This window comes from Copadichromis virginalis, linkage group LG10, assembly GCF_057382275.1.
Source record: "Copadichromis virginalis isolate Kocher_CV1m ecotype Utaka linkage group LG10, C_Virginalis_male_GT1.1, whole genome shotgun sequence".
Lineage (NCBI taxonomy): Eukaryota > Metazoa > Chordata > Actinopteri > Cichliformes > Cichlidae > Copadichromis > Copadichromis virginalis.
The window spans coordinates 16,102,738-16,129,433 of NC_140627.1; the positions used below are offsets into that span (position 1 = coordinate 16,102,738).

General features: G+C 41.2%; 1 protein-coding gene across 1 annotated transcript; it reads right to left on the reverse strand.

Annotated features, from left to right (window-relative positions):
- Positions 1-108: 108 nt before the first annotated feature.
- Positions 109-26,352, reverse strand: vsig10l2 (V-set and immunoglobulin domain containing 10 like 2). The gene is made up of 22 exons (XM_085470200.1): positions 26,253-26,352; positions 25,416-25,691; positions 24,872-25,168; positions 24,506-24,763; positions 23,311-23,586; positions 22,276-22,551; positions 21,766-22,044; positions 21,410-21,667; positions 20,418-20,693; positions 19,809-20,084; positions 18,383-18,661; positions 18,027-18,284; positions 7,685-7,960; positions 7,051-7,326; positions 5,689-5,967; positions 5,333-5,590; positions 4,964-5,254; positions 4,421-4,756; positions 1,920-2,042; positions 1,812-1,836; positions 1,613-1,713; positions 109-1,432 (listed from the first exon to the last, which is right to left on the reverse strand). Exons 1-22 carry the CDS (start codon positions 26,350-26,352, stop codon positions 1,284-1,286), a joined length of 5,223 nt encoding a protein of 1,740 aa, XP_085326326.1. The 3' UTR covers positions 109-1,283.
- Between the last annotated feature and the right edge of the window lie 344 nt (positions 26,353-26,696).

Sequence of the window (26,696 nt, forward strand, 5' to 3'; positions counted from 1 at the left end):
TTATACTTTGTTAGGTGCTAGTTTGCTAGTCTTACCTTAAGGCTATCACGGCCTAGAATAACTGAAGATCTACACAGACATAAGTGTTATTTATTGAAACATGCAAACATAAATAGAAATATAGAGTATAAGGCAATTCTAACAAGTCAATATTTGGTATGACCATCTTTATTCTTCAACACAGCCTGAACTCTCAAGGCTAAGTAGTCTTCAGGAATGGTTCTCCAGGCTTCTTGAAGGACATTCAAACCTCTTCCTTATATGTTGGCTGCTTTTTATTCGGATATCTGTCAACATGATTCCCACACTGCTTCAATAATATAAAGATACAGGTCTGGGGAAGCCAATTCGTGTTCCACTGTGTTTTTTCTGTTTATGTAAGCTTTTATTATACTGGCAGTGTGTTTGGGATCATTGTCCTTTTGAAAAGTTGTTGCCAATGAGATGGTTTACAGATGATGTTGCATGTTGGATCAAAACAGTAGTACTTTGCTCATCATAATTTCGTCGGTTTTGAAAAGCTCCAACACCACAGGCTGAAATGCTGCTCCAACCATGACAGAGCTTCCATGGTGTTTTACAGATGGCTGTGGACCCCACTTGTACCTCTCTCCTGACCTCCTCTGTATGTATTGATGACAATTTCAGTAAAACATGACAAATTTGGATTCGTGACTCCATAAGAACTGTTACCACTAATTTTCAGTCCAGTTCTTGTGTATTTTGGCATACCTCAGCCTATTCTCCCAGTTTTCTTTCTTTAAGAATGGCTTTTTGACAGCCACGCTTCAGATGACACATTTCTGATCAAGTCTGATCTTTTGGTCCCGTTTCAGGTCTTTGTTGGATTTGTTCATGGACACGACTTTCAGATACTGTTCATTTGCTGTAAATAGCCTTTAGGCCTGCCACTTCTTTTGTCCTCTGCTTGTCCATTTTTTTTTTCACAGATTGAAATAAAGAAAAATGAACAAATAATGTTTTCATGAAAATCTGATATTAACAGGGTGCCCAAAGACATGATTTCAAACTGACTCTTTGCTGGGTTTAATGTCACATGTGACACAACAGTGAACTTTCTTATCAGTGTTAAAACCATTAATGTGGAAATGCTCAGGTACAAGGACTGGACTGAAAATGAGTGAAAAAGCAGCCAATGTCCAAAGAAAAACCCATCAGAAAGCCTGAAGATGTATTATTGTCTCCTTGGAAGCAAAATATGAAGAAATGGGAGATGGCTCAAGGGTTTTGCGTATTTCCTGCTGGATGGGTCGGATATATGACTACGAGCCTGTCGCCTTCACAGTGATGGTGACGCTGACTGGCTCATTATCGTCTCCAGAGGGAGGGGCTTGGCTGGTGGTTGTTAGGGTGGCACTCACAGGTGAAGAAGTGAGGGGTGAAGATGCCCGGGGTAAAGCCATGGCTGGACCTGCAAAACATCAAAGTTCAGCAGATAAGACAGATGTGCATTACGATTTTTAGGCCTGCTGACGGTTGAAACATCTGCTTAGAGATATTCCATCACTTCCATGTGGGCCATCAGCAACGTCCTATATGGGTCTATATGTGTGTTTATAGGTGTATGGTCATTTAGGGTAGCTCATCTTGCCTAGGCTGGATGATCCACCAATCTCCTCTATTCCTCCCTCTGACGTGCTGACCACTTCATCCTCTGGGAAGTTGATGTTTTCCCTTGACTGGCTGTGCTGCCTGGAAGCAGGAAATGTTAAAACGCCATGTCTGTAGCAATAACTGCAAACAGGAAATCATTAATTCTTGGTTTTATAGACATATATCTAGATACTCACCCGCCAAATAACAAGTCATGTAGTCCTGGTGGAAAGAAGACGACATTAACATCACAGTGATTTTAAACAGATCAGCAGGATATTGGTGCTCATGTGCGGTGGACTCACGAGGGTTGTTGTTGCGGTTGCGGATTATGTACATGAGCAGCAGAACCGTAAGAATGGCTGCAAAGAGCATCCCACCAATAGCCGCTCCAATCACAGCAGGGTACACATTGTAGCGTGGTTCAGCTGCAACACATCATAGTTACAGATTGCAAAAAAGTTCATATCTGTCAGAACACCGCAGCTACATCCAGGAGCTCGAGTGGTTCTCAACCCAGGTCAGTGTATGTCATGATTTGAAAACATCACTTTACTATTATCCTGTAAATAAATGTTGCTTAGGTTCTTCTTTAAAAGGAGCTCTGTTGAACTAAACAATGTGGATTCATTCATTCATTCATTCATACAAGGGTTGAAAACCACTGAACCATCCTACCATGTTACAGTTCTAGTCAGATGTTTACATCTACTCATCGGGGGCATGAATCTCATGATAAATTAAGGGTTTTAATGATTTATTTGAACTGTTCTTTTTTCAGGGTGGAAGGATTGTACAGCATACATCTTTAATGACTAAAAAAACAAGAATTAGGTGCACAATTTTCTTTTTTTCTGTAATCAACAGATGATAGAAATTAGCCTGTGTTAGCCTGTTTCATCTGCATTTTCAACCATGTAGCTGCTGATTAATGATGAAAATAAAGAATTTGGAGGTAGTCCTCCTTCTTCACTATTCCACCCACTTTATGAACTTTATGTGCCACCATTGACGTCTGGCACAGTGCTCTTAGCTTTGAAAGTCTCACCTTTACTCCAAACATACCTCTTAGTCATTGTGGTCAAATAGTTACCTTTAGTGTGGACAGTGATACTGGTGTTCCAGCAGTTTCTAGTTAATGGGAGGCTTGAGCCTTGTTGGTTCCTGGGTTGTTCCTGAACAACATAACCAATTTCCTCTGATCTGAGGGTGACCGTTTGGGTTTTCTTTGCGTCCTTGGCAAAGTGGAGGCACATCAGAATAACTTGTACTTATGCACTCTTGTTTGAACCAATGATCTTAGAATCTGTTTTAGAAATGGCTCTAAGAGACTTTCCGAACTGCAAATCTCTTCACTGAATTTCTTGGACTTTCTTGTTGTTGTGAGTATTAGTCAACCCAGGGAGTGCCCTCAGATGTAATAATTCTTTATTACATCAGTAATAAAGACATATGCTGCACCATCATACAAGCCTATAAAAAGAAAAAATCAAAGAAATTGCTGAAACCCAAAATTACATTCATGCCAATGATGAGTGTATGAAAATCTGACCATAACTGCACAGGTTTCTCTGCAACCTAAATAAAACAAATGGCTTATTCAGAACAGTTTCCTGCAATAATATAATACAAAGTGGCACATTTATCACACAGGATGAATTCGAGGGAAGATCAGGAGGACAGAAAAAAAGAAAGTAACAAGGAAGTGAGGGAAAGGTGTGTAAGCATGAGGTATGTGTCGTTGTTTGCATGTGTTTTGTTTGAGTCTTTCACCTGAGTGGATAACAAAAACAAAAAAACACCACAGTTAGACACATTAATCATAACACAACATTAAAGATTGTATCTCATAATTAGCAATGCTGCTTGAAAGAATCTTTTATATTCCTGTATAAAAATAACCTGAAGCATCATCTGATTTTAACACGAGTGTAAAAAAAAGACAACACAGTTAAGCAAATGACACAAAATATTATCTACCACCTAGGGAGATCCTAATGAACAGACAGTACACAAATAATGGGAATAATAAGTCTTTGTTTTACTCCATCGAAGTGGTTGAACATCAAAGCATGTTGTGCAATAACGCCCTCTTTCACATTCATGAGTAAATAAGCAATCATGGTGTGCTTGGCTGTTCAAAAAGAACTCTGTCCAGAGCACATAAGAGTCCTGTTGGTGTGATATTTGGCCCACTGTGTGAGAACAAAATAGATGCTTAATAGATGGTTTAACTGTATTTTAATTGTAAATTGCGTGTTTGGAGAAAAGAGATCACTTCGTTCCCGCCTGTTATGAGAAAGTTGCAGCAAGATGAGGATCCTGTTCGATCACAAATTGATTTAATGCTAGTTTTTTTTTTAACGGGTAAAGTAAAAGTCCCAATTTTAAGCCAATTTCTTGTATGCCAGACCGATGTTTAAGGTGCAGTTACTTCTGCATAATGTTAGGTCTGTACAGAAAGCAATGTTTCACATACCTTTGTCAGTCACAGTTGGATTGGATCGTCTTCCTCAGTAAAGAACTGATCATTAATATGTTTGTATCATTTGTTTAATTGGGGTCTTATCTACTTTTAGAGCTCATCGTGATCATGTTTTATGTCATGTTAATGGAGAAGTTTGAAACTGAACACACCTTTCAGAACAGTTATTATTACATCTATATGCATCATCTATATTACATATTATATATTACATGTTATATTACTTCATCTTTGTGATTTTGCCTCTTTTTATTTAAGCTTAACAAGCTGAAAATGCCCATCTCTTTGCTAAAAGTCTCATATGTCTCACATTTCCTGTACCTGGTGTCTTTGGAGTAGAAGGGTGTCCCACAGTGCGGTGGTTCACCGGTATGATGCGAAACTGGTAGGTAACCGTTGGCGTCAGGCTCCCCACTGTATAAATCCTGACAGCTGGATCCTGGAGGATGTTACGGTACCAGACTACGGGACCAACTTTCTCCTCCTTCCCACTTCCTTTCCTTTGTGGTTGCTCAGACATATTTCGGTGCTCCAGGAAGAAACCTGTCCAGCCTCCAACTTCCTGGTTCTTCACCACCCACTCCAGCTCCACCTCATTACGCTGTCGACTGGTGTACATCACTCTGACCAGGGTTGCATTGGGTGGCATGGGGTACTCTACAGAGATAACACAAACAGAAATATCCTCATCTGTATGACTTCTTTGTGATGACCACTTGTAACTTTTTATATAGCTCATCGACTTTCATGCTGACTGTAACTTTATGGACAATAATTGTACAAACATCAGAGGTGTTATAGTATTCTGATCTTACACTCAGCAAGAAAGTAATTTAGAATTAAACATAGATTAATAATTCTTACTCTTGATGACTAAAGTGATATTGATTTCGGTTCCTCCCACTGCGTTGGAAGTGGAGCACCTGTACTCGCCGCTGTCTTGAGTTTCATCTGTGTCTCTCACAGTCAGATTGGCCCATGCAGACGTTCTCAGAAGCATGTACTTTGAGGTGTCTTGCACACCGACACCCTGATTATTAAACCAGGTGATTTCATTGACAGGAAGGTAGTTGTCTCTCAGACTGCAGGTAAGCTGAACGTCGCTCCCCTCGTACACAGACACGACTCTGCGCTGTGTCTGCAGCACTGGTGCCTCTACGTGTGACAATGTACAGACTAATTATTTAACAATTTATATCTGCTATTTGTTGTACAGTGAGAATGTGCACTCACCCAGTGTGAGTCTGCAGGTCTTGGTTTGGACCAGAAGTGGGTGTTTAGTGTGGCAGGTGTAAGGTTTCCCACTGCGAGCTGTGCCATAGTGGAGGATCAGGATGTTGAAGGTTTGTTCCCCACCTTTGCTCTGACCTTCGGGGCCCTCCCACCACACCAAGGCTTTCGGGGCCCCTCCCTCCCAGGAGCAGGACAGCGTCAAGTATTGTTTGTCTTTAGTCACAAAAGCAAAACACAGTGGCTCTGCAGGGGGAATATCTGATGAAGGAGAGGAGCGATATAAACACATTCAGATACATGATCACAAAACTGCCACTAACTTCTCTTTTACTGTTTGTTGACATTGCTGCACTCACATGTGCGTGTGCTGCACTGTGTCGACTGTTTCAGGGCAGGATGGGAGCCCAGGCATGTAAACAAACTGTTATTAGAAGTCAGTCCTCCAGAGGGCAGCATGATGGTAGTGCTGGAGGCTGAACTTGTTAGCTGGGCTGTGTTGGACTGATCTTGTATCAGGTCTCCAGTCCAGTGGAGGGAAGGTGAGGGGAATCCACCAGGCCAGGAGCACAGCAGCCGCAGAGAGGTGTGATTCAGAGCCGGCTCCACAGAACAGGACGGGGAGCCATCAGGGGGGTCTGTGGGGATATGATAGAGGTAACAAGGTAATGATGTGCCGAGTGGAGTAAACTGATGTCATCAGGGCCCGGAACCTTTTTTTTTTTTCCAACTATTGCTACATTGTTAAGGATGTTTGGTTAAAATAACTATACATAAATTATCGAAGAAGAGATATGTTGTTATGATTTTGCTGTTTTTTTCTTTTGTTGGTGGTGGAGTTCTTCTGAAAATGTAATCTTAGCAAATAGCAAAAACATAAGACATGTGCAAAACCAAAAGTAGGGAGAGTGAATGACGTGCTTGCCATGATTGTGACGTCACAGTGAGATACCTGCCAGAGAGTCCCATCAACTTCCAAGATGGTCCAAACAGGAGAACAGCTCAGCAAGCTTTCCATTATCTGCTGTATGTGTGTGTGTGTGTGTGTGTGTGTGTGTGTGTGTGTGTGTGTGTGTGTGTGTGTGTGTGTGTGTGAGTGAGACAGAGTTTGAAGGTGTTTAAGCTTTTGAAATAAGTATATCAGATGAATGTGCTGAATGGAGTCAGAAGACATTCAGAAAAAGAAACTGAAAAGGATTCTGCATTAAGTGAAATGATCAGGGAGATGTTTCTAGGTCAGAGATCCTGGGTGAAAATCAAAGATGTTTAACCTCCTAGGACCTGGCATCCACATATGTGGACATCACATTTTGGGTTGTCTAGACCAAAAAACGTAATTTTGCTCTACAAGGGCCTGATATCCACTTATGAGGACATTATACTGCCCCTGTTTTATCAAAATTAAAAACGAATATCCTCATATGTGGCTCTCTTTTTCTTAGGAACAAAAAATTCTGGTGATTCTTTGTTTTTACATTCATCGGGTCCCAATATGCCCAAATATCAAAGAGAAATTAAAAATACATGCCATGGAAGAGTTTGGGTCTTAGGAGTTTAAGCTGTTGATAGTATTGTACTGAAAATGTCAAATCTGAACAGTTTGATCACATTTGACTCTTTTACACTCCTTGCAGTAACAAGAGAACAATAGGCTTTAGGGTAGAATTGACAGAGGAGTAAGATGCTTAATAGCATGATCAGAGATCAGAGGTCACACTCACAGTAGACGGTCAGGCTGATGGTTTTTTTGGAGCGGGTGTTAAGGTAGGTGTTCAGAGCCAAGCAGGCGTAGTCGCCAGTGTGCATGCGGAGGATCTTGGTGATGGTGAGCTGCGGCCCGCTGTAGACCTGTGAGTTGTTGTAGAACCAGACATACTGACTGGCTGGATTGGACTGGGCCTGACACAGCAAAGAAACAGTCTCTCTCTCCAAAGCCGAGTAACCCCGCTCTGTTATACTGTACGGAGTTACGTTTATCTGAGGAATGTCCGGGCCGACTGAGGAGAAAAATCATTGCTGTGAAATTTAATGTGATGGACCTTCTGCTTCATTTAAAAATTGTCCACAAAAGCTGACTCATAACAAAATGTTTCATCCAAGTTAGTTTAGATTCACAAGATGACATTTTCTCTGAGAGTGACAAATGCTGATGATGCACAGTTTACCTGTAATTTACTGATTACTCACACAGAAAATGCCAAAGACAAGTTTAAATTACACAGAAAATATCAAAGTCATACCAATTTCTGTTTCTTTAAGACTGTAACTTAAACCACTGTCTTATTCTTTTTGCTTCTTTTAAAAAAAAAAAAGTTTTACAAAAATCTCCATATTGATCCAACTTCCTCAACTTACAGATGGTGTCCAGCCACAAGCGGTTGGAGCTTTCACTGTTAACTGCGTTGCTGGCCACACAGCGGTACCAGCCGGTGTGGTTGCGGTTGACGTCGGTCACATTGATAACACTGCTGTCGCCCTGTGCGATGATCGTGATGTTACCACTGCGGGTTTCATGTTGCCACACGTACTGGATCGGTCCAGTCCCATTTTCCAAATTGCAGCGCATCCACATTGTAGATCCTTCCACTGGAGATACTTCACTCAGCGAGAGGTAAGGCTTAGTGACGGGGACTGCATTGGCGGCGAAGAAACACAGTGTTCAGTAACTGGAAAGATCATTTTACAAACAGAACAAAGCTGCAAGTTCCCACAAGCAGCAACATTGGAGATTGAACATGAGACCAGTGTCAAAAGGGGCCCTACAAAGGGGCCCTATGGCTAATTTTTTACTTTCTCCTGCCTTTACTTATGCTAATTTCGATTACAAAACAGGAGCTCACCACTGTTAGCATTTAACATTTTCAATGCAGTCATTTGACAAAATAATGTTTCCTTTTCGGTATTTAATCTAACAGCTTTTCTACAGTCTCTGCTCCAGTCGAAGTGAATGAATTTTTTAGCAATAGTTCTTTCATGTCTACCATATTGCACTTAATGAGCTTCTCAAACATATTTCTTGGGTGGTTGGTGATGTTTCCTGGAGGTTGCTGACTCTCACTTGTGGAATCTGGTTGCAAAGAAAGTGCTACACCAAAACCCTCTGTGTGATTGCTTTGGTTGCTATCAGAGTGCCACAGTTGCTTGTAGTTTTTTGTGTTTGTCTGCAAGTATCCACTAACTACTAGCTAAGTTGCAGTTGGTCAAGGCCTATGTCACTTAGGCCTTCTTCATGTGATCCTACATTGAAAACTTGATTGTTAAACATTTAAATTTGCTGACAAGTTAATTGTGTGATTAGTGGTCACCTGTCTGCAAAACCTCAATACCGTTTATGGAGGCACTTGCCAAACAAGCTAGTTTACATAAGCTGGGCCTCCACCCCCTTATCCTAAAATTCCTATTTTGTGGGCTTGAAAAGGGTGAGAAATAATCGGTAGTGCCTGTATTCATCTTTTGTATGCAGTCTATGGTCCCTCTATGGCCAGCCTTAATACAAAGCTATAATCTCCTGATTATAGGGAATTGTGTTTTAGACTTTTATAATCTAAATCGTCTTTGCCAAATAAAGTAAAGAAGCCTTTATTTCATAAAGTTTTAAAATGCTCTGTTCAAAAGACCAACAAATAATCAAAAGACAAAGCAGCACATGCTGAACAGTAGAGTTTCTTAGTTGATAAAAGTCAAAAAAAGAGAGAAATATCTACAGTTTTTTATTTTCAGTTGTTCCATCTCTTCCTCTTTCTCTCCAATGCACATGGCAACAGGGATAGTAATACACTGTATAATAATTTAGGATAATACACCCAAGTAAACACAACAAGTCTACTGTCCTATTTTGGAATATATAAGACAAATTAGCCATGTTGGAGAAATTGGGCAACAAGACTGAATGTCAGTCTCTGTTTCAGCTATAAACTGACTAAAAATTTGTAGCATTCATGACAGCAGGAAGTCTTACCTCGGACAATGAGATGCACGTAGTAGTAGTAGACTTTGGGCTCGTTCTCTATGTCATAGAAAGCCTGGCAGGTGAATAAGCCTTGTGCAGCCAGAGGCAGCTTCTCAATGCTTATAGCTGCACTGTTTGAGATGACAGTCAGCTGTCCCAGCGTCTCAGCCAGCTTCTGAATCTTCGGTCCTCGTCCCACATTATACACCACAGCTTTTATGCCTTCAGTACCAGGCTTGGTGAAGCTCCATATGTACATGTCAGGTACAGAAGGACCACACTCCAGGATCACGGCTTTGCCCACTACCCCATACACACTGGCGTCCTGGTACACCACCTCATACATCTGGGTGTCCTTGTACACAACCTCTCCATTGGGGTTGATCTGCAGGGCTGGTGGTGGGAAAGGATACAAAGATATGAGTGTAAAGGAACAGGAGACGCTGGTGTTGTTTACCTCGTCGGTGTTCGGTCACAGGATTGATTACACAGTGAGTCTCAGAGGCAGCGTAACATTGTTACAAGTGATTCCAGGCATTTCTTTTCCTTAATTTCCACATGCAGGTTCTAAAACAGCTTTTGCTAGCATAGCCTTTCTGCTTGTTATCTACAGTGCCCTGTGACCCGTCATTTAAATCAGTAAGAACCAAATAACTGTAGATGCATCAGTGTATTTGCTGCTCACCCCAAATTTGATTACAGAAATGCCAAATATATGTTCTTGGCGAATTTTGAAATGTTATATTGAATACTTTGCATTATTTATACAGTCTACATACTGATATGTGCTTTCAGAAAATGTAAATGTATGACATGCAAGTATTCAAATCCTACATTTTTGCAACAGCATTCCAGATCATGAAGAATTCACTTCTCTTAATTTGCTGTTTTAAAGGATGTTTAAAAAGTAGGGGTTTAAATGAATCCACAGACACTGGAAAACTCTTACCATTTGACCCCAAAGTGACCAGACTGGTAGTTAGATATAGAATGGCCAGTCCTAGCAGTGGAGCCACCATGGTATCATGATGATCCCGAGTCCAACAACCTCTTTACTCCAAAAAAATGTGGAAAAGATCAAAAGGTGAAGCCTAACTGACCATTACAGCCCTCCTTCAGATGCCTGATGTTCCGTCTTTCGTACTCTCTGATCTGCAGGTCTTCTTGGAGATTCCAGTGCATTCAACTGAGAGTAGGAAGGGACGGAGGGTCAGTAAACTGATTTAGGCTCAATTATTAATGTGTTTTCCTTTCTCTCTATCCCTCTATCCTTCTTTCTTTCTCCTGCTGGGTTAGAATAACACACTGACACCGAGACCATCTATTATACAAGAAAGCCACGTAAGTGGATGGGCTGGCCTTTCACACACACACACACACACCTGCACATTAACTAATGCAGTCACAGTTGCAGCTGAATCTGTCATTTGCGGACTTAATACCACAATCCTCTACACTGGAATTTCATACAAATTTCAGATCTCTGGAATGCCATAAACATATATCTTTATCTATATATAAAATTTCTCTCTCTATATATGTAAATGTATAAATATATACAAGACAAAAATATATAGGTGGAGAGCTCTGCAAAAACATTTATGCAGTCAGAGTACGATTAAACTGCATTTGTAATGTGCAGTCATCTTGGGTGACTTGTGAGATTAAAGGCTTCAGATTTCAAAGGTTTTATGAGGATCCAAGGAGCAGAGTAAACTCTACCAGTGGGATTAAAATCATTCAGTAAAAGTATTCAGTATTTCACCGTCATGTTGCCTCACAGCATGCTCTCATTGCATGCCAACATTTAAAAATGTAATCTCCACTTTAAAGTGGACTGCAAGAATGCACAGTCTGTCCATCAAACACTTTTATTCAGTAATTGTAACCATTTTCAACATGTTTTTATGTTTATACAAGAGCAGAATAGACTGCTTGGTGGAGCCGTGAGTATGTAATGTGAGACGTTTGTCATGAATGAATGCAGGGCGCAGATCAGTTTCCCTCACTTGGCAGACAAACAGAATGATGGAATACAGCAGGTTACTCCTTTATTTAGGGGAAACTAATCAAATGTTAAAATGCAGCTTTATCCCAGCGTGAGATTTATTTAGGGAAATTAAGGCGTCTATAGTCCCGTGCAATTAATTCCTCAGGCACAGAAATGTGCCGTTCAGAATCATAATTTCTCAAATCAGATGCAGCCTTTCACTACAACAATTTGGCTAAGAGCTCTTTTCTATTTGTTGGTTTGTTTTGTTTTTGTATTATATTTAGCATATAGACAAGAAAAGTTGGGACAGTGTCATGTTTACCACTGTGTAACATCCCCTCTTCTAACAACAGTCTGTAAACACCTGGGAGCTGAGGAGAGCAGCTGCTGGAGTTTTGTGGATATAGCTGCTTGATGATACTTCAAATGTTTTCACATCTAGACGTTTCTACTTACAAAGACATGTTGCTGCAGTAGATGCAGTATGCGGTTTGTCATTGTTTTATTGAAATATTCAGGCCTTCCCTGAAAAAGATGTCACCTGTTGCTCTAAAACCTGTATACACCTCTCAGAATTGATGGTGCTTTTTCAGCAGCCAAGTTCGTAGGCACCATGCCATCAGAGACGCAGGCTTTTAAGCTGAGTCAATGGTCAGTGACTTTATTGTCCCCAGTGGGAAATTGATTTGCAGCATGTCCACACATCAAACAACAAATACATTTTTTTTAAAAAAAAAAAGAAAAGAAAAGAAAAGAAGATAAGCACTGAAAAAAAGATGGTTCCTTTTCTCTTTGGTCCAAGGAAAAGGTGCCTATGTTTTCCCAAAAAGAATTTCAATTTTGATCCACATACATGTTCATAAACAAATTATAAAGTGTGTTATTGGTTGTTATATTTCTGTTACCTATACGTTTATGGTGACTTCCAATCAGTTTGCTTTGTCTTTTTTTTTTTTAGCATTCTAAACACAGAATTCAGCATTTTGAAAGATGTTACATGATTTATGTACAGAGCCATTCAAGATGTTCTTGCCTCCATGTTGTCCAGTCATTCCCAGTGATGGACACCTTTTGATACAGCTATAAAAGATATTGTGTGTAAAGCTTCAGTCTTGACCAAATATGACCAAATTTATGTTGATGTTATGTAGAATGATACGAAACGGGTTGTAAGTCTCAATAAATAAAAAAAGCTGTTTTTTTTTTACGTATGTGGACTACAAACACTTAATCTTCTTTGATCATCTCCAGTAACATCACCTGATATCTACAATGTTCTCTTTGCTACTGTAGTGTGCAGTGTGACTATGCCGAGATCTGTAAGGCATCAGAATAAAGGCTTAAAAAAGAGGTTTTAAAAAGATTTTTTTTAGATCAATCATTTTACTTTAAGGGAAATCATTGAAATCATCTAAAATTGGCCTAAATTTCAAACTACTGTCGGTGAGTCCAGCACTGGCCACCCTATCCAAATCACCCTAACATCAGTTGATGCAGAAAACATCTACAAGAACTCCAAAGGTGAATCACAGAATTTTTTCAGGTAATTAGAAGCTATTGGTGTAAAAATGCACATATCCACTGATCTGAATGAGAGATGTGCCTTATAAAGTGACTTTTTCTAGTGTCTGAAACTAGGATTTCTTTCACAAATACACATTCACACTTGAATAGACACACTGGGGGCAACTCAAGGATGCTTCAACATGCAGACTTGAGGAGTTGTTTCTAATTGGTCGATGAACCACACTGTGTCCTGAGTGGTGACGCTGAATTGGATAAGCAGAAGATGGATGAGTGGATGGATGGATGGACTCAAAATATTTCTCCTATTTTATAAATAAAAAACTACAGTAGGCTGGTCAGAGTTTTCTGTATAACATTTAATTTACTGTGTCGAACATGCTTTAAATGACTGTGAGCTTTGCAGTGAAAAGTCGATGTGGGGAACTCGTAACTTTTTACTGTATTTTAAAAGAGCTCAAAAGCAAACTGTCAACAAAAATAGTCACATGTGAATTACAGCTGAAAGAGAGGGGCGTGTGACTATGAGCCCGTCGCCTTGACGGTGATGGTGACGCTGACTGGCTTGTTATCGCCTCCAGAGGGAGGGGCTTGGCTGGTGGTGGCGGGGATGGGGGTGGCAGTCATAGGTGAGGAGGTGAGGGTTGAAGCTGCTCGGGGTAAAGCCGTTGCTGGACCTGGAAAAAGACAAACATCAAAGACTATTGTTGGCATTTTGTTTTTTTCAACAAAGCTCATAATGAGGGAAAAATGAGCACATATCTATTAGAAAATGAAGTTCAGTCCAATTCATCATTTGCATCTATGCAGATGGGTAACTAAGAGTGCTGGCATTGATTATTGCTAAAAGATAAAGTCATAAAACAATCAAATAAACAACAACAACAAAATCCATAAAATAGAACCTAATGAATTGGATTTTTTTTCATTAATTAAAAATAGAAAATAATTTAATCTGGACTCGAGACTATGAATCTATAAATGTGTCTATTCAACTTTCCTGGACTGGGTGATCCACCAGTTGCTCCCTCTGACCCACCAAACACTTAATCCTCTGGGAAGTTGATGTTTTCCTGCGACTGGCTGTGCTGCCTGCAGTCATCATCAAAGATGAAAAGGCATTACAAATAGTAATCGTTACCATCAGCGCTGCGAACTGGAAATGTTTCATTACCAGTCACCAGACACTTCATTAGGTACACCTGTTCACCTTATTGTTGAAGGGGTCCTTACCTGTGCATAAACAGGTTTTTGCCATACCTGCCAAAGCCCCGCTGCATTTGTGGCTATAAGTGTGAGTTAGAGCTGACCCGCTTAATGCTTATGTTTTCATTTTAGTAGAAGCAGCTGAGAAACAGTAGAATACAATGTCAAGCTAATGATTAAAGGCAAGGAGTAGATGTCTAAAAAGGGAAAATATATGAGTGTTGCCTCTGTGTCTAAAGGCCTTTACAAACCTAACTAGTAAAATTCATGCTAATGTTTCCAGCGTTAGTCCAAATAGTTTTTATACTCGCCTGTCTTACTAAAGTTGTTCACAGCCGTTAATTTCATATGATGAATATTCTGCATTTGTCTTTTTGGATCAAGCTCGATTTTTCTAATTTTTCAGTATAGAATAAACAGATCTCATCAGTCAGATTAATGCTTTTGGCAACAAGTGCGCTTTTAAACTCAAAACTGACTGCTTCGGGTCAATCGTCTCTAAAATGATTTCTCTGCCTCCTCAGATCTGGGCCCATCTCTGCTAACTCGAACTCAAAGTGCGCCACTGACATCCTGAAATATGTACAAAAGTGTCCATGTTGCAGTTTCAACTGCTGCATCAAACCATGAAATTGTCCCTGCTGCTCCCTTCTCTTGAGAACTGCATGAAACCTGAGTCTCAGTTCCACTTTCCTGCTTAGAAACTTCAGAAGCAGCTCATCGTCTCTTGATGTCGACCTCTTTTTTTCCCCCAAAGTTCCTCTTTTTGTTAGACTTATACTGTGTATATATACATCACAAAAACAAGTTCACATGTGAAAAATACTGAATGTGCAGGAATCTGAGGTGAGTCTTTAAAAAAAAAAAAAAAAAAAATTTTTATTAGTCCGTACTATGCAAGTAACTGGGAATAAATGCTAGAATGAAAGAATCTCAAGTTCAGAGGGTCCATTACCAAGTTTACTTATTTAAAAATAAGTAATACTGTGAATACGTACTATGAGACTTTTAGTAAATAGCCACATGGGACCACCCACCAGTGGGCCCGCCATTTGCAGGTATTGACATCAATTGTCTTGTTGAACTTTATATTGCAATATCAATAGTTGAGAGCAAGAACTTTCTTTTACCAGGAAGAAACCTCTGACAGAAGCAGGCTTAGGGAAGAGCAGCCATCTGTCTTGAGTGGTTGTAGGGGTGGAGGGGAAAGAGAAAAGAGAAAGCAAACATTCCTGCTATCCAAGAGCGGCACATAAACACAGGCTGTAGCAACATAACTAAGAGCTGCTTGAGGGTTGCTTTATTTACTGCAATCTTAATCAAAAGGGAGGTAGAGCAGTTGTCTGCTTTCTGATTCTGGAAATTCTCAGAATCAGAAATAAGCCTTGAAACAGAGCTTGAAGGCCTCTATCGGGATGATATAGTACAAAAAGAGTTTAGAATTTAATAGAGCCTGATTATTCAGGCTCGTTCTTTCCAGTCCTTGTTATTACTCTTGCTGCAGTGTTTTGAATCAGCTGACAGCTAAAAGTATAAGCAGAAAAGACTCACTAATATTTACAAATGCAGGATGAAGAGCTCCATTCGGGCATCTCTTGACGGTGGCGTTTTGTACAATTTGGAAGGCACAGAACTAGAAAAAACTGAAGAAATTATATATCTGCTGAGTACAGAATGCCTTGTTTTTCCCCTGGAGGACCTGACATGATGGGGCAGGTGACCTCTATAAGCTGTAGAAACACCCCCAACCTGAATCAATTTCTTTTAGATGTTTCTTACTGTTAGGAAGTTTTTTCTTACCATTGTAGCCAAGTGATTGCTCACAGGGGGTCATTTGATTTTGGGGTTTTCTCTCTATTATTGTAAGTTCTTTACTTTACAATATAATGCTACTCGAGGCAACTGCTGTTGTTATTTGGTGCTGTATAAATAAAATAGAATTGGACTGAATTGAACTAAAAAGCACTGGATGATGTTTTCAAGACCTTACTTAACTTGTTACCCCTTGAACATCTCTTGAGTACCTTTAATAACAAGTTTTGACACCTGAGTAATGATCAATAAAGACATGGTTTGATGATCATTAGAATAGATTCTGTGTTTTCCCGAGGTTATCCCTTGCAAGCTGTACAAGCAGAGGTTACCCACAATAACTTCTGATGAACATGTAGCCGTTTTGTTCTGGAAACAAGACTGAAACATAACAGAAATGGTTCAGGTTAGAAAATATCACAGAGAATTCAGACAGATTGGAAAGTAAAAGATGGTCCAACCCAATACTACCAGTGTGTACCTAATAAAGTGCCGGGTGAAGGTTGCAACAGATACACATATACTTACAAGCCAAACAGCAAGTCATGGAGTCCTGGGGGAAGATACAGAGTATTAAAGCTACATAATGTTGCTTTATGCACAGGTCAGCAAGATGCTGGTGGTGGTCATGTGTGTGGAGGACTCACGAGGATTGATGCTGCAGTTACGGAGGATGAACATGAGCAGCAGAACAGTGACAATGGCTGCAATCATCCCACCAATAGCTGCTCCAATCACAGCGGGGTACAAATTGTTGCGTGGTTCCACTAAAACACATCAGAGTTAAACATTGCAAAGGAGCTGAGCTCTGTGAAAACACATCTGCAAAGTGATAAGCGTTCACCGTACCGTTATCCCATAATAGGAATGACTACTAGGTTCCACATTAATGTAAACTCTGTTGAACTAGAGTATTGTGGGTTAATTTTTCAGATACATTTTAATACATTTTTGTTAAAGCCCCCCACCCACTTTGCCCAATTCTTTGCCAGTCTCATATGTCTCGCATTTCCTGTACCTGGTTTCTTTGGAGTAGAAGGGTGTCCCACAGTGCGGTGGTTCACCGGTATGATGCGAAACTGGTAGGTAACCGTTGGCGTCAGGCTCCCCACTGTATAAATCCTGACAGCTGGATCCTGGAGGATGTTACGGTACCAGACTACGGGACCAACTTTCTCCTCCATCCGCTCACTTGAAGAGTCATTCCCACTTCCTTTCCTTCGTGGACGCTCAGACAACCATCGGTGCTCCAAAAAGAAACCTGTCCAACTTCCTGCTTCCTCATTCTCCACCACCCACTCCAGCTCCACCTCATTACGCTGTCGGCTGGTGTACATCACTCTGACCAGGGTTGCATTGGGTGGCATGGGGTACTCTTATACACACATAAAACAAACATAAATAAATATGACTTCGATATGACATCAATCCAGTTTGTATATCTAATCAATTAATGTGTGGATTTCCATTAAATAATGTGTAGTCAATTCTCAGACTACTAATTACTTTTAAGTAATACTTCTATTACCAATATATTAAACGGGAGATATTAACCCCTCGGCTGAATTTAGACAGTGAAAGCATTGTCTAAACTGCACAAAAGTAAAAAGTGAAAGAATGAGTTTTCCATGTTGTTTTTTTGTGTATTGAATTCTGATTTAAGGTGTTTTTAACTGGAAAATATCAGGAGAAGAAGTCGACACATTTCCCTCTCGCTTCACATCTTTATTCTAAGCTGACTGAGATTCATATGCTGTACAGACTCAAGGAATGTAATACAGTTCTCAACAGGGAAATTATTCAACAAGCCCAAAAAAGATCAGAAAAATAAAACAGGTCCTTACTCTTGATGACTAAAGTGATATTGATTTCGGTTCCTCCCACTGCGTTGGAAGTGGAGCACCTGTACTCGCCGCTGTCTTGAGTTTCATCTGTGTCTCTCACAGTCAGATTGGCCCATGCAGACGTTCTCAGAAGCATGTACTTTGAGGTATCTTGCACACCGACACCCTGATTATTAAACCAGGTGATTTCATTGACAGGAAGGTAGTTGTCTCTCAGACTGCAGGTAAGCTGAACGTCGCTCCCCTCATACACAGACACGACTCTGCGCTGTGTCTGCAGCACTGGTGCCTCTACGTGGGACAATGTACAGACTAATTATTTAACAATTTATATCTGCTATTTGTTGTACAGTGAGAATGTGCACTCACCCAGCGTGAGTCTGCAGGTCTTGGTTTCGACCAGAAGTGGGTGTTTAGCGTGGCAGGTGTAAGGTTTCCCACTGCGAGCTGTGCCATAGTGGAGGATCAGAATGTTGAAGGTTTGTTCCCCACCTTTGCTCTGACCTTCGGGGCCCTCCCACCACACCAAGGCTTTCGGGGCCCCTCCCTCCCAGGAGCAAGACAGCATCAAGTATTGTTTGTCTTTAGTCACATAAGCAAAACACAGTGGCTCTGCAGGGGGAATATCTGATGAAGGAGAGGAGAGATATAAAAACGTTCAGATACATGATCACAAAACTGCCACTAACTTATCTTTTACTGTTTGTTGACATTGCTGCACTCACATGTGCGTGTGCTGCACTGTGTCGACTGTTTCAGGGCAGGATGGGAGCCCAGGCATGTAAACAAACTGTTATTAGAAGTCAGTCCTCCAGAGGGCAGCATGATGGTAGTGCTGGAGGCTGAACTTGTTAGCTGGGCTGTGTTGGACTGATCTTGTATCAGGTCTCCAGTCCAGTGGAGGGAAGGTGAGGGGAATCCACCAGGCCAGGAGCACAGCAGCCGCAGAGAGGTGTGATTCAGAGCCGGCTCCACAGAACAGGACGGGGAGCCATCAGGGGGGTCTGTGGGGATATGATAGAGGTAACAAGGTAATGATGTTTAAAGTGCGGTGAAATCAAGGCCCAAGAAAGATGTTGTGTATTTACAATGTTGGGCATGAATAAGTTATAAAATTATTTGATTATATACACATATTTTGGGAAGCTGAGTTCAGGTTCATGAGCAACACCCAGGCCTGATTACTGACAGAACCAGAAGCTGCTTTACTGGAATCTGTCTGACAAAGTGAAGTAGGCGAAAAAAATCTCAGATAGCAACACATCAAAGTTCTAAAGAAACTCAAGAACAGATGAGAAACAACGTCACTGACATCTATCTGTCTGGAAAGGGTTACAAAGCTACTTCTAAGTATTTCGGATTCCAGCGAGTTATCCACAAATAACAAATCAAAACTTGGAACAGTGATGAAACTTCCCAGATGTAGCAGGCCTACCAAAATTACTCCAGTAGTGCATCAACAACTCATCCAGAAAGTCACAAAAGAACCCAGAAAAACATCTAAAGAAATCGAGGCTTCACTTTCCTCAGTAAAGGTCAGATTTCATGATTTAACAACAGCAAAGAGACTAGGCAAAAATGCTCCAAGGAGAAAACCACTCCTGACCAAAAAGGATCACAAAAGCTTGTCTCACATTTGACAATCACAAAACACGTTAAAATGGGTTAGGAGTCGCCTTGGAGTGGGCTATAGCAATGAAATGGCCATTATATTTCTCTACCATATTTGTCCAATAAACATGGAGCATGGTCTGTCTTTGTAGAAACTGAGGTGTGGCACTTCTGCTTCTTGTTATTTCTTATTGACATCTTTAATTAGTATCTGAGTCAGACGTCATCCCCATACTGTGTTCATCCCCACAGCCAAGGATGAATTAAAACAAAGGAACCTATGAGGATTTCTGCATTATGGTAAATGGTAAATGGCCTGTATTTATATAGCGCTTTACTAGTCCCTAAGGACCCCAAAGCGCTTTACATATCCAGTCATTCACCCATTCACACACACATTCACACACTGGTGATGGCAAGCTACATTGTAGCCACAGCCACCCTGGGGCGCACTGACAGAGGCGGAGAGGTTTAATTACAGGAGAGGTTTAATTGAAAGTGAAATGATCATAATGGTTAGAGGTCAGAGGTCACACTCACAGTAGACAGTCATGCTGATGGTTTTTTTGGTGCGCGTGTTGAGGTAGGTGTTCTGTGCCAAACAGGTGTAGTCGCCAGCATCCACACGGAGGATCTTGGTGATGGTGAACTTCTGCCCGGTGTAGACCTGCGAGTTGTTGTAGAACCAGACGTACTGACTGGCTGGATTGGACTGGGCCTGACACAGCAAAGAAACAGCCTCCGTCTCCAGAGCTGTGTAGCCCTGCTTTACTGTACGAGGTGGAGTCACATCTATTTGAGGAACATCTGGGCCAACTGATGAGAAAACGTAGCAGTGCATGTAAGATATACAAGAAACAAACAACTTATGCTGAAAGCAGAGCAAGAAAATGTTGTTAAGAGCTAAAATTCAAACCAGGGTACAATGAAAAGTTTTATCATGTGATCCATGTAGGATCACACACAAAATTACTGCATCCTGTTGCCATTAGGTCACCAACTGTGGCGGTCATTTGTTGTAAAGCAGCTATAATGCCAAAAATTACTCACTCAGTCTGATCAGAAAAAATAAGCCATTGACCAAAATATCATGATTTTGGTCGTTTTTTCTTTTATCCAGTGATTCCCTACCTCAGCTTCAATACTTACAGATGGTGTCCAGCCACACGCGATCTGATGTCTGGCTGTTGATATTGTTGCTGGCGACACAGAGGTACCAGCCGGTGTGGTTGCGGTTGACGTTGGTGACGTTGATGATGCTGTTGTTGCCCTGTGCAAATGTTGTGACGTCTTCACTGCTGGTTTCACGTTGCCACACATACCGGATCGGTTCAGTCCCATTTTCCACATTGCAGCGCATCCACATTGAAGATCCTTCCACTGGAGAAGTATCACTCATCAGGATGTAAGGCTTATTGACGGGGACTACAATGAAGATGAATAACACAGATGTGTCTGGATGTTAACAGTCAGTAGTAGAACTGAAGGGCAGTAAACAAACACTAAAAAGATGATCTTATAATTTCATTTCCAGTATGTGTAAACCTTTGGCCAATCAGGACACCAAACTGAGAAAGAGGCTCAAAGTTTCTCGAATAGTATAGGTTTAATCTGATGTGGGCATGTTAATACAAAATGACTAATAAATGCTGATGCAGTGATACTATTTTATGAAGATAAAGGGACATGTGTATACCATTTGTCATTATGCTCAGACTTAACCAGTCATGTTTTGCAGAGTTCAAAGGACAAATTGTTGTCGCTGAGATTTTTTTTAATAGATCAAGTAAAGACAACTCTTAAATGGTCAGCTTTAGAGGCACAATGAACCTTAAAAATTTTAAAAACAAACAAACCCCAGCTTATGAACACTGATAAGATCATTTTGAATATATTTGTACTGCTGTATAATTTTGGGTAGTAAGACATCACATATAGATTTTTTAGCTGGTGGTCAGTTATTGCATGTGTTGTATCAAAGGACCTCAGATGCTGATTTTAAAATCATGTTAGTTTACTGAAAGATAGATAATTTGTTTCCAGGTGGAAGGAACACTCCAAATAATTTCCCGTGTATACAAATGTGACTCTGCACTGCATCAGCATCGATCAAAAAGAATGAAGTGAAAATGTGCACTGACCCGGCGTGAGTCTGCAGGTCTTGGTTTCGACCAGAAGTGGATGTCTAGCATGGCAGGTGTAAGGTCTCCCAAACCGTACAGTGCTATAGCGAAGGGTAAAGTTGTTGGAGGTTTCTTCTCCACCTTTGCTCTGACCTTCGGGGCCCTCCCACCACACCAAAGCTTTCGGGGCCCCTCCCTCCCAGGAGCAGGAAAGCGTCAGATACTGTTTGTCATTAGTCACATAAGCAAAACACAGTGGCTCTGCAGGAGGAATATCTGATGAAGGAGAGGAGAGATATAAACACATTCAGATACATGATCACAAAACTGCCACTAACTTCTCTTTTACTGTTTGTTGACATTGCTGCACTCACATGTGCGTGTGCTGCACTGTGTCGACTGTTTCAGGGCAGGATGGGAGCCCAGGCATGTAAACAAACTGTTATTAGAAGTCAGTCCTCCAGAGGGCAGCATGATGGTAGTGCTGGAGGCTGAACTTGTTAGCTGGGCTGTGTTGGACTGATCTTGTATCAGGTCTCCAGTCCAGTGGAGGGAAGGTGAGGGGAATCCACCAGGCCAGGAGCACAGCAGCCGCAGAGAGGTGTGATTCAGAGCCGGCTCCACAGAACAGGACGGGGAGCCATCAGGGGGATCTGTGGGCATATGACACAGAAAAAAGTTATTGTTTGGCAGCGATACTAAAGACGTTAGGTAGAAATTATTATATCAGAATAAAATAAGTGTTTTCATCATTCGATATTTCCACTTCCCAAGAGAAATTGTTTGTGTGTCTGTGAGTACACAAGTAAGAAGAACACACGGTAGTGGTACAGGGCCGACAAAGGAGTTGAAATCATGGTCAAGAGGTCAGAGGTCACACTCACAGTAGACAGTCAGGCTGATGGTGTTATTGGAGCTGGTGTTGAGGTAGGTGTTCTGTGCCAAACAGGTGTAGTTGCCAGTGTGCATACGGAGGCTCTTGGTGATGGTGAACTTCTGCCCGGTGTAGACCTGGGAGCTGTTGTAGAACCAGACGTACTGACTGGCTGGATTGGACTGGGCCTGACACAGCAAGGAAACAGCCTCCGTCTCCAGAGCCGAGTAACCCCGCCTGGTCATAGTGTACGGAGTCACGTCTATCTGAGGAATGTCTGGTCCAACTGAGGAGAAAGAATATGAACGCAAATCAAGAAATAAGGGACACAGGCGTGTTATGTGAAAAACTCATATTAGTCTGATAAGAAATCTTGTTTTATGCTACAGTAAGAAAATTAACCCTTACTTGATACAGCCATAACTACAAGCTTTATCAACAAGGAAAGCTTCAAGCCCAATCTTAAAAGTAGAGTAGCTCTCTGTCTCCCAAACCCAAAGAGGGAGCTGCACAGTAGAGACCCTGATAGCTAAAGGCTCCGCTTCTCAGTGTACTTTAGGAAAATCTAGGAACAACAAGTAAGCCTGCACTCTGAGAGCACTCTCTTTCGGGTCAAAATGTTACTGTTAGGTTTTGAGGATGTTATGTAAATGTGTAATTAAGGGCTATATGTGAGTAGAGGGACTTTTAATTTGGTTCCTGATATTACAGAAAGCAAGAAGTCTGAGGTGTTTTCGAGCATCTGTGGGATTTGTCGGCGATATAAGTCAGATCTATGGAGGCCCTATCTTGCAACGTATGGGAATTAAAGGATCTGTTGCTAAAATCTTGGTGCCAGATACCAGCACATTCTCTTTAAATTTAATCAGACATAAAATATCAAAGAAAAAACTGAATCATGCTGGGTACTAAAAAAATCCAAGTATAGAAAACAAAAATTTCGCTTACTTGTGGTCTGTAACAGTTGTGTGCTTTTAATTGCTTGTAGTTTTTTAATGTATTTACTGAAAACTTGTTTTAAAAATGTTTATATATTAAAACTCACACAGAGTGTTCAGCCACAGGCGGTCAGATCTCTCGCTGTTGACGGCGTTGCTGGCAACACAGCGGTACCAGCCAGTGTGGTTGCGGTTGACATTGGTCATGTTGATGATGCTGCTGTTGCCCAGTGCGAAGGTTGTGGCGTTACCATTGTAGGTTTCATAGTGCCAGGTGTACTGGATCGGTTCCGTTCCATTTTCCACACTGCAGCGCATCCACATTGAAGATCCTTCCACTGGAGAAGCATTACTCATCAGGATGTAAGGCTTACTGACAGGCACTGTGTTTAAGACAAAATCATACATGCAGGTCTGTTGAAGAAGAATATTGTCACATTTTTGACTAAAAATATGGATTATATGTTAACCTCTGGTATGTAAGCTTTAGTCAAATCCAGGTTCAAACCTAAGAAAGGGGTCAAAGACTTCATAATATTTGTCCCAAAGTTTTTCTCAACCAGTATAATTTTGTTCTTGGTTTGACCAGACAACATCTGTAATGGCCTGCTCATATATTAAAATGCAGATTTAATAGGAAATATAAAGCATGTTTACAAACTGGTAAAATAAATTCTTTTGGTCTCTATGGATGCAGTAGTTTCTCTATTCATGACAGCTTTCCTGTTTTCCTGTCTTCCTCTCTTCACCCCAAACTGTCGATGCAGATGCCCGACCCTTAGTAACCCTGTTTCTGCTTGAGGCTTCTTCCTGTTAAATGGGAGTTTTCCCTTCCCACTGTCGCCAAAGCGCTTGCTCATAGGGGGTCATATGATTGTTGGAGTTTTCTCTGCTTTCTTTGTATTATTGTAGTATCTATCTTACAATGTAAAGCACTTTCAGGCAACTCTTGTTGTGATATGGTGCTTTATAAATAAAACTAAATTGAATTCGTGTGGTTGAGCAAATTCGTATGATGAGCATTTGTTATAACGAAGCATCACTCAGATAAACGTGACATATTTTAACTTATTCTATGTAACATCCTGAATTAGAAAATATAAATTCAAATAAATTAATAATGGCATTTACGTTTTATTCCTTCCATTAAAAAGGTCTAAAAAATGTCTGGATTTGTACATGAAGTTGTCACAATTCAAAGGCTTAAAAATTTAAGGATCCTTTAAAATCTTTGTGCAATGTTTGTGTAGAAGTGATAACATGGTTCTCAGATTAAGTAAGCTGAACATCACTCGCACCGACCCAGTGTGAGGCTGCAGGTCTTGGATTGAACCAGAAGTGGGTGCCTGGCATAGCAGGTGTAAGGTTTCCCGCTGTGAGCTGTCCCGTACGGGAGGATGAGGATGTTGGAGTTTTCTTTTCCACCCCTGCTCTGGCCCGCAGGTCCCTCCCACCACACCAAGGCTTTAGGGAACCCTCCTTCCCAGGAGCAGGACATCATTAAGTACTGTTTGTCATTAGTCACGTCAACAAAACACACTGGCTCTGCAGGGGGAATATCTGATGGAGGATAAATCAAATGAGTGATGTTGAAAGTGTATAATCTTCACATTTACTCTCTCATTTGTTTAACTTTCTGTTGTTCTTTGTTGACATTTCTGCACCCACATGTGCGTGTGCTGCACTGTGTCGACTGTTTCAAGGCAGGATGGGAGCCCAGGCACGTAAACAAGCTGTTATTAGAAGTCGGGCCTCCAGAGGGCAGCGAGATTGCAGTGCTGATGAGGATGGTAGTGCTGGAGGCTGAACTTGTTTGCTGGGGTGTGTTGAACTGATCTTGTATCAGGTCTCCAGTCCAGTGGAGGGAAGGTGAGGGGAATCCACCAGGCCAGGAACACAGCAGCCGCAGAGAGGTGTGATTCAGGGCCGGCTCCACAGAACAGGACGGGGAGCCATCAGGGGGGTCTGTGGGGGGAGAACATATGAAGTTAGAAGTTGGTAGGATATTCATGAACAAGAAAGATGAAAATAAAAGTTGTTTGTAGTGTTTTATTAAAAATGTGAAATTGTGATTTTAATGACATTGTAGTGTTTTATAATCCTGGTAAATGCAGTACAGCGATGGAACAGCTCAGGTCAGTGCAGCATACAAGGATTGACAGAGGAGTAAGATGATTAATAGCATGGTCACGAGGTCAGAGGTCACACTCACAGTAGACAGTCAGGCTGATGGTGTTATTGGAGCTGGTGTTGAGGTAGGTGTTCTGTGCCAAACAGGTGTAGTCACCAGTGTGCATACGGAGGATCTTGGTGATGGTGAACTTCTGCCCAGTATAGACCTGGGAGCTGTTGTAGAACCAGACGTACTGACTGGCTGGATTGGACTGGGCCTGACACAGCAAGGAAACAGCTTCCGTCTCCAGAGCTGTGTAACCCCGCCTGGTCATAGTGTACGGAGTCACGTCTATCTGAGGAATGTCTGGTCCAACTGAGGAGAAAGAATATGAACGCAAATCAAGAAATAAGGGACACAGGCGTGTTATGTGCCTGTGAAACAAAGAAATCTTTGTTTTATGCGACAGAAAGCAAACTAACTCTAACTTGATCCATCATTAACTACAAGCTTTATCAACAAGGAAAGCTTCAAGCCCAAGCCCACATAACACAGGCGTGTTAAATGCAGATTACAGAAAGCTAATAAGAAATCCAGTTTAAAGTAGGACTCTTACTTAGTTTTACATTAGCAGTTGAGACATACAGCAGCTAAATTAACCCTAATATGTGTAATTCCCTAAAAATTCAGATAATTGCATAATTTTTGTACTGTGATCAGCATTTTTTGAATTTGGGGATAAAAGCCAAATTCTTAACAGGGCATTACTTTTTTTTTTAGATGGAAACAATACAGAAGTAAATAAATTTAACTGAAAAATGCTCAAAACACCTTCAGTGCATTAAGTTTTTACATACTGATGCTTTCTTTTAATTGTTAAATGAAGAAATGAATAACGAATGAAGAAATAGGTCTGCCTGATCTAATTATACTCACAGAGGATGTCCAGCCATAGACGTTTGGAGCTCTCGCTGTTGACGGCGTTGCTGGCCACACAGCGGTACCAACCGGTGTGATTGCGGTTAACTTTGTTCATGTTAATAATGCTGCTGTTGCCCATTTCAAAGGTTGTGGCGTTACCATTGTAGGTTTCATAGTGCCACACATACAGGATCGGTCCAGTCCCATTTTCCACACTGCAGTTCATCCACACTGTAGATCCTTCCACTGGAGGAGCATTGTTCACGAGGAGGTAAGGCTTGCTGACAGGCACTGTGGTTAAGATAAAGTTACACACGTGAAGGTATGTTTACCGTCTTCACTGAAAATGAGTCACAGTGTTCAATAAATAACACAATCTTCAGCTTCGAAGAGGCTTTGATATCAGTTAATCTTCCCAAGGCTCCTCCCCCTCAGTACCAAGGACCTCATTTTTGCACT